The 8455-nt window shown below is 34.0% G+C and overlaps 2 protein-coding genes across 3 annotated transcripts in view; one reads left to right on the forward strand and one right to left on the reverse strand.

The window, feature by feature from the left end:
- The window catches only part of LOC111702088 (histidine-rich glycoprotein), a 3211-nt gene extending 1217 nt beyond the window's left edge, over positions 1-1994 (reverse strand). The window contains exons 1-2 of one of the 2 annotated variants that reach the window (XR_002765350.1): positions 461-527; positions 40-163 (exon numbers count right to left, since the gene is read on the reverse strand). Coding sequence is in view for 1 of the 2 variants with exons in the window: in XM_023473658.1 (XP_023329426.1) it covers positions 40-163; positions 1866-1889 (148 nt within the window). In the remaining variant the exon portion in view is untranslated. Of the gene's footprint in view, positions 1-39; positions 164-460; positions 528-1865 lie in introns of those variants that run through there. The other variant, XM_023473658.1, reaches the window with a different exon arrangement.
- A 1866-nt stretch (positions 1995-3860) lies between these two features.
- On the forward strand, positions 3861-7464 carry LOC111702076 (uncharacterized). The gene is made up of 4 exons (XM_023473639.1): positions 3861-3964; positions 6056-6178; positions 6740-7093; positions 7188-7464. Exons 1-4 carry the CDS (start codon positions 3953-3955, stop codon positions 7308-7310), a joined length of 612 nt encoding a protein of 203 aa, XP_023329407.1. The 5' UTR covers positions 3861-3952; the 3' UTR covers positions 7311-7464.
- Positions 7465-8455: the final 991 nt, after the last annotated feature.

The raw sequence follows: 8455 nt of genomic DNA on the forward strand, positions 1-8455 counted from the left end.
GGGGGGGGGGGTGGCCCGAGAACTCGGAGAGTACCTTACCTTTATGATGATCTGGTTGATGATGCTCCTGTTCCCCCCAACCATGATAGTGATGAGAGTGGAAGGTTGGTCTATGCTTCATAGCTTCCACAATCAAGAGTATATTCAGGATACAAAACATCAACTAAACAGGAACAGAGTTAGGTAGCTGAACTACCTACAGCCAGTTCAACTCTAGAATAAGTTAAAGATTTATGTCGATTTGAATCGGTGATTTAGGATTTGCACTGGGGGTAGGTTAGTTTAACGACCTCTCCAATTCATTAATTAACGTTCCCAGAACTGATTAATCGTCTCAAACTGTAATTGCAGAGGTCGTTGAACTAACCTACCGCCAATTCAAATCCAAAATCACTAAATCCAATCCACATAAATCTTTTACTTATTCTAGAGTTAAATCGGCTTTAAGTAGTTCAGCTACCTAACTCAAATTAATTAACGTTCCCAGAACTGACTAATCGTCTCAAACTGTAATTTTCCAATTTTCTTTTTTGCTCCTGAAAATTCAAGCAGTTAGTAGTTTTGAAAGTTTGAAAAGAGAAAGTAATTAGAAATGAGAGTTTAAGCCAATTACAACACAATATTAATTTTAAAAGGTTATCAAAAACAAAACTGGATACTTATATCTTCGCAACCTGATCTTTCAAGCTGGGAAAATTGGAAATCTACTGGATCAAAGTCATAATTTGACTATAAGATTTAATTGGAAATCTACTGGATCAAAAGTCATAATTTGACTATAAGATTTAATTGGAAATCTACTGGATCAAAAGTCATAATTTGACTTAAAGATTTAATTGGTATAGCACTGATAAAATCAGAGTTTAAGGCATCACATTAAATATCAGTTCATTTATGTGAAAATTGGAAATCTACTGGATCAAAAGTCATAATTTGACTTAAAGATTTAATTGGTATAGAACTGATAAAATCAGAGTTTAAGGCATCACATTAAATATCAGTTCATTTATGTGAGTTATTAAACAGAAAATAATATTGAAAATCCTATCTAATCTTTGCTTTATAGGATTTTTCTCGAGAATTAAACTAAGTAAAGCAGCAATTAGGGTTTCGTATTTTGGATTTTATCTGCTTTGCGCAAAAAAAGGCAAAACTCCCACAAAAAATTATTATAAAATTACACCTGCAATGCTGAGCTCTCATTGCAGAGAATTCGATAAGTTCTTTTTGCATTTAATTGTTGCAGAAATTTATTTTTCGCGAAGAATGTGAAAATTCGCAAAAAAGTTAGATTTCGCTGGAAACCCTAATTGCAACCATGATAGATTGATATCTTAAACTTAGATTATTTGATCTAACAGAATTAAAAGTTTGAAATATCTAATGTCTACACCATCGGGTTGCAATTTGAAAAAATAAAAGGATTAAATAATCGGAGAGTTCGAGTGGCAAAGACGCAATTCTTTTCACCTACAAGTTGTCAAATTTCCAACGAATTATAGAAGACTAAGCTTTTAGGGCGCTTTGCGCACACTACTTCCATTGTGAACATTTTCTCTTTTTATACATTGTAAAACAAAAACAAAAAAAGTTTTCGTGGATTTTCATAATTTTCAAAAATCAAATTTTGCGAGAGACAAATTTTTGAAAATTCGATCATCCATAAACCATCCCTGGAGTCACGTTAGGTCCCACAAAAAAATGTTGGGCCTAATTGGTTCAGCCGTTTTGACGTTTATTGGACACAAACAAACAGACAGACAGAGGTAGAATATATATACTTGTTATCCCTTTGACCGATATATTCATGAAACATGTCGAATGTTATTAGTATACTCCAGTATGTGTTAAATTATAATGCTTACTTGAACATTAACCTTGCAGCCCATGCTCCCTGTTTTGACCCTGTTTCGAAAAAAAAAATATTTTTATCGATTGAAGAACTTGATTCGATTAATCAATTTGCTTGGTCTGTGTCTTTCGTTGATGATAAAACTGAACTGATTCAACGGTCCTCACCCCCCTCCCTCTTTTAACCCTTCTATGATAAAGCTAATTCATTTAAGGCGGGGTTGCTGGGTTATGAGTGCAAGTGAGTGGGTGGGTTGGGTTGCAGGGGTGGGATTATAAATATTACTCGCATTTAACCCTTAAAGACGGGGGCCTGGACTGTAGGAAAATAAAGGGAGGGGGGGGTACATTCCGTGCCATGTTTATATACAGGGTTTATACACCCACAAAGTATGAGACTGTAAAAGACGACCAAAAAATCTTTAATTGTGACGATCCCAATGTTAAAGTAAGTATTCGGCCTTTGATATAGTACTAATCTAGTTTAATGGCTTATATAATGATTTAAGAAAGAAAGAAACAAGTTTATAGTTGCAGGGAATTGTGAATATAAGGAAAATAGATTCCGTACAATCTTCTCTTAAGTCTCATTCTTTGTGGGTATCCCTGTACGTCTGATCTGGATTAAAAGTGAGTGAGCCCTTCGACCAGACGAAGGATGTTCATTATTTCTTAATTTATGCATTTTTTGTTTGCTTTTACTTTTCATCTTTATAAATAAGATCAGATAGGATAAGATATTGTTTATTGCTAAAAATACACATACAAGTTATAATGTTACAGGCAAAAAATCTGCAACTATTTTAAATTTTTATATTGTTTAAACTATATGTATGTAGTTATAGCAATTAGGTAATTAGGTGGAGATTAGCTCTTTGCAGTTTTGGGTATTATCCCCACATAATAAATAAGAAATATATATATATATATATATATATATATCCATATCCATATATCCAAAAATATATATATATTAAGGGTGGGTGTATCGAGTGGGGTGGGGGGTGGGGGGGAGTGGCAAAGCCCTGTTCCCCATAAAAAAACACTGATTTGACCTAAAATTTTATCTTTCAGAGGGCATGTGTCGGTCACTCCCAGGCTGCTTATGAGTGTCCACAAAAGATTTCAGCCCATTCGGTCCAGCCGCTTGGCCGGCCAAAGGGAGCATATATACGAATGTTTTATTTTATAGATTTGCAAGCTTAAATCTTTTGATCAAATTTAGCTACCCTTGGTCTGGCAAATATTATACTTAAAATATATCTCAAATATGGTTTTTTAATCTATATATATATATAAAGTGGTAATCTCTGTTTGTTGTTTGTATGTCCGATCATAACTCAGGAACCCCTTAACCGATTTGCCTCAAATTTTGATTGGGGAACTCGGTAGAACCATGGGAATGTTCTTCGCTAGGTTTAAAATATCTCAGTTGAAGGTTGACTCTTAAAAAGAAAACTCAGTTTCAAGACAAAGCTGGGTTCCCGAGTTCTAATATAAAAAACCATAATGCATAATTCAAAATGGACAATTTAGAAGAAGTTCAGATTATTATTTTTTTCTCACAAAACAGAAAAAGAACATAATATTTAAGCTTAGAAGTATTTAGCCTCCGGCATGCCTTTATATAATCATATTTTATACACAAAAACCACAGTCGTGCTTCTCGTTTAAAAAATTAAACATTACAAACAAACAGATTTGTATTTAGTTTTCGGACACTTTTATACCAATGAATTAAATAAGGGAATCCTGATAATTAATAAATTTCTGAAGATATTCTGTAAAATTGTTGAAGTAAACATAAAAAAGACATAAATATATAATTTATTCTGGAATGCGCGCACCTACGCCACTACTCAGTCAAATAACGGTTAAATAGTCTCGAAATAATATTTTTTTAGAGACTATTTTAAATTTACAACATAATTTTTATCTTTGTTTATTTTACGCTTGGCAAGGAAGAATATATAAACCCCTGTGGACTGGAATAGTGGGAGGGGCAGCCCCGCCCCATCTAGGCCAACGCTGACCACGCCCATTTATATATAAAGAGTTGTTCATCTTCGTTTCTCTACAGTCTTTACAGAGCTCAGTCATCATGAATGCCCTGGTAATATAATTAGTATTTTCACACCCACTCTCCACTATACAATATAACTATATCTTCGGTCAATGCACTGCAGATTACTGCAGAATGCACAAAAAGCTTAGTTGAGGGTGACTCATCAATTGCTAAATCTGGATTTTTACACTTTTAGCAACAGAGCTGGAAACTCTTGTATTGTGGATATCGAGATTAATCTTGATCTTTTGTTAATCTGTAGATTACTTTTATTTTTACACGATATCCTGCATGGTAATCGGACCCACTCAGGAGTTAAATGGAGGTTTAATAAGGGGAGGAATAACTAAAACGAAGATACGGAAAAGTTTAGTTTGTTTAATGAGCCCTTCAGTGGATATCGAGATCAATCGGGATTATGAGTTCCCAGCTCTGATTAACCGCCACTGACTCTGATTTTCTGAACTACGATAAATGACATCCTGAAATCATAAAATTTTTAGACAGCCTCGAATTAAAAGTGTCTCAGCGCCTTGCCCTTTTGTTTTACTACCTCACTTTTACATTTTTATAGGTTTAGACATATACATTTGAAATATATGCAATTTGCGCTTGTTTAGCGCTAGTTTTAAAGGAGTAACTGAGAAAATACTGCTCGACTCTTGTGTAAGAAAATACTGCGCTATTGTTTTGTGACGAAATACTGCTCAATTGTTGCGTGAGAAAATACTGCTCTATTGTTTTGTGAAAAAATACTGCTCTATTGTTGTGTGAGAAAATACTGCTCTATTGTTGTGTGAAAAAATACTGCTCTATTGTTTTGTGAAGAAATACTGCTCTATTGTTGTGTGAGAAAATACTGCGCTATTGTTTTGTGAAGAAATACTGCTCAATTGTTGCGTGAAAAAATACTGCTCTATTGTTGTGTGAGAAAATACTGCTCTATTGTTGCGTGAGAAAAAACTGCTCTATTGTTGTGTGAGAAAATACTGCTCTATTGTTGTGTGAGAAAATACTGCTCGATTGTTGTGTGAGAAAATACTACTCTATTGTTGCGTGAGAAAATACTGCTCACTTGTTGCGTGAGAAAATACTGCTCTATTGTTGTGTGAGAAAATACTGCTCAATGGTTGTGTGAGAAAATACTACTCTATTGTTGTTTGAGAAAATACTGCTCTATGGTTGTTTGAGAAAATACTGCTCTATGGTTGTGTGAGAAAAATACTGCTCTATGGTTGTGTGAGAAAATACTGCTCAATTGTTGTGTAAGAAAATACTGCTCTATTGTTTTGTGAAAAAATACTGCTCGATTGTTGTGTGAGAAAATACTGCTCTATTGTTGTGTGAGAAAATACTGCTCAATTGTTGTGTGAGAAAATACTGCTCTATTGTTGTGTGAGAAAATACTGCTCAATTGTTGTGTGAGAAAATACAGCTCATTTGTTGTGTGAGAAAATACTGCTCTATGGTTGTGTGAGAAAATACTGCTCGATTGTTGTGTGAGAAAATACTGCTCTATGGTTGTGTGAGAAAATACTGCTCTATTGTTGTGTGAGAAAATACTGCTCGATGGTTGTGTAAGAACGTAAAAGTCTTGGTTTGCAGTGCATATAGTAGTTTAGAAAGAAACTTAATTCTCTCCTCAAATCTTAATTCTTTTTATTTTTGCGACCGTATCCTCTTCTATTTTGAACAATGAATTCTGTAAGATTAAAAAGATAAGGTCGAAATATCAGAGAGTTAACAAGTTGTTGTAGACCTTTGATATTTTATAAACTAGGACTTTCTCTGTACCAAATAGACAAAGTTAAAAATATCAAAGGCTCACACCAGCAGGTTGCAAATACTCTGGGATTAAACAATTAAAAATTTGATCGTGAGTAAGACATGACATAACATAAAAACAATTTTCTCTCAAAACTTCTTGTTTTTGTAACAGAATTGCACTTGCTCAAGTCGCAATCATAAGAGAAACCATAATTAAATATTAACAACTTTCAAACTTAATATCATGATATCTTTCTCTTTCTTGAATCTAGAAAGCTTTATAGGATACCATTTTAATTGTACATGCAACTCTATAAATGCAGAGGATACTTTAAATATGTTGTTCCTTGAAAATAACAAATATATGTTCAGCTGGTATTGACCGTAGTAGCAACAGCATCAGCTGGTCCCCAAGTCCTGCTGGGTGGATATACTGGATATGCTGGGTATCCCTTATCATATGGATCCCCTCTAGCCTATTCATACACACCACAGGTATTTATCAATATATTAGCAATAGAATACCGGAAGAATGTACAGGGTGTCCCACAAAACATGACAGTAGCAAGACAACTAGAAGGTCGTCTTCGCTCTTTAGAAATTTATTAAATTGAAATCCCCGATAGAATTGACAGCACAAAAAAAAATGCCACATTTTGGAAATTCCAGGATTTGGAGAGTTTCATTATTATTGTTTTAAAGAATCATAGATTTAAAAGTAGGTGTGCGACTGAATGCCGCAAATCATTTCAAAGGTCAAAGACGACCTTTCAGTCGTCTTTTTACTGTCAAGTTTTGTGGGGCACCCTGTAACTAAAGGTAGGGAGGTTAGGGTTTGTGTTGGTATTTTACTGTGACATATTTGGATTGCGAGGAACTTGTTTTATTTAAACATTTATCAATTATCGATAACCTTTTGCTGATTTTGCTGTTAACAAGTATTGTTAAAAAAACACACATTTCAGTAAAATAAATATTTATGAATGGCACAAATTAAAAAAGAATGATTAGGGAAGGATTTAGGAAATGAAGTCATGCTTGAAATTTAATGTTAAGGTGACCAAGCTTGTAGCCAAGGAAGTTGAGATCCCCGTCAACTCTATTGAGTACGCTGTCAAGGACACCGGTTGCATAAACGTATTTGGATTCAATGTTCCCTGTTTGGCTGAAGGAGAGGCAAGAAGGAAAAGACAAGCTGAGGAAGATACTGTTGAGGTTGTAGCTGAGGCTGTCGAAGAGGCTGCTCCTGAGGCTGTTGAAGAGGCTGAGGCCACTCCAGCTGCACCTGCACTTACTTATGCTGCTGGACTTCCTTTCTCCTACGGATATGGACTTCCCTATGCTGGACTTCCTTATGCTGGACTCGGATATGCTGGACTTCCCTATGCTAGTGTGCTACCCTCAGTTAAGGTTAGAGTTATTAAAAGAGCCAAAGTTTGAATAGGGTTTCTCATATCATAAAATTATGTAAATTTGTGCAATTCTGATAACTATCTTTGTTCAGGTGAATGAGCCTGTTGTAACAGAGGTTGAGGTTCCCCAGTATGTTTACAAGCAAGTAGTTCACAAGGTTGATCTCCAACCACTTTGCCACAATGGACTGGGATTTGCTGTTCCCTGTGCCTAAACCAAATTTTGCCACTGCATTTAGATCCAAATTCTGCCGCCAGAGCTCCTTGTGCCTAGTTGCAAATTCTGCCACCAGAGCTTGCTTCCAAGTTTCGACCAAAAAGCTGCTGTTGCCATTAAGTTCAAATTAATAAAGACAATCTGAGTTTAAATTAAAAGTGTTTTTTTTTAGTTTACGGGGCAATTCACTATGGACGACTGTAATGACGACCTTAAGGTCTTAACTTTGATGAATTGAAGTTTAAATTCAATATTCTGCATGAACTATTATTTTATAAGTATAATATCAAATGATAGGAAAGTAGAGAAAAGAAAGACAAGAAATAAGAAGGCAAGAAAGAGATGACACTTTTCCACAAAACTAACAATATTCCTATAACTGCAAAATCCATAAAGTATATCCTCAAAAACAAGCAAAGAAATTGAGTCTTTGCCACAGACTCAGATTTTCTAATCCCTACATCTTTAAAACCTTTTGGTGCAAACCTTCGATATTTCAAATTTAAAGTATTTCAAGCTGACACAGATCATAGTTTGAAATATCCAATAACTTTCATCATGCGGAAATGACAAACGACTTCAGAATGATAAAAAATATATTTTAAAAACTTTACTGGCGCTTACAAACAAAATGAAAAACACCACAATAAATAATTATTTTCAATCTTTTACTTTTCATGGATATGATGCTTGCAATGTTTTTTTTTGCTGACTTAAACGTTATTTGTTCTTGTTTTTTTCCTTTGAATCCTTCTTTTTCTTTTTTTCATTTTTACCTTTTTTCTTATTTTTCTTATCCTTATCTTTCTTTTTCTTTTTTCCTTTTTTCTTTTCTTTTTTATTGATTTTTTTCTTTTTCTTTTTTCCTTTTTTCTTTTTTTTGTTTTTATTTTTAGTATTCTTAGACTTCTTCTTTTTCTTGATCCACAGTTTTTTCATAGCATTCTCAAACAGTTTGAGACCATTTATTTTCTGTTTTTCTTTTTTTTCAAATATTTTCTTAGGACAAACTCTAAATTAAAGTATTACATTGAAAAAATATATATATGCTTGAAATTATGATAAAAATGGGTTGAAATCAAAACAGACTTAGTTCCATTTTATTCCATAAAAGTTCAAAGGAACAGATTTGTATCACAAACT

The sequence above is a fragment of the Eurytemora carolleeae genome, unplaced genomic scaffold (assembly GCF_000591075.1).
Source record: "Eurytemora carolleeae unplaced genomic scaffold, Eaff_2.0 scaffold53, whole genome shotgun sequence".
NCBI lineage: Eukaryota > Metazoa > Arthropoda > Copepoda > Calanoida > Temoridae > Eurytemora > Eurytemora carolleeae.

What these genes read in the sequence shown, in the direction of transcription:
- LOC111702076 (XM_023473639.1), top strand. An exon ending in CCTATTCATACACACCACAG is followed by an intron (nt 6,179 to 6,739) that starts GTATTTATCAAT and finishes TTTAATGTTAAG; the next exon opens with GTGACCAAGCTTGTAGCCAA. An exon ending in GTGTGCTACCCTCAGTTAAG is followed by an intron (nt 7,094 to 7,187) that starts GTTAGAGTTATT and finishes ATCTTTGTTCAG; the next exon opens with GTGAATGAGCCTGTTGTAAC.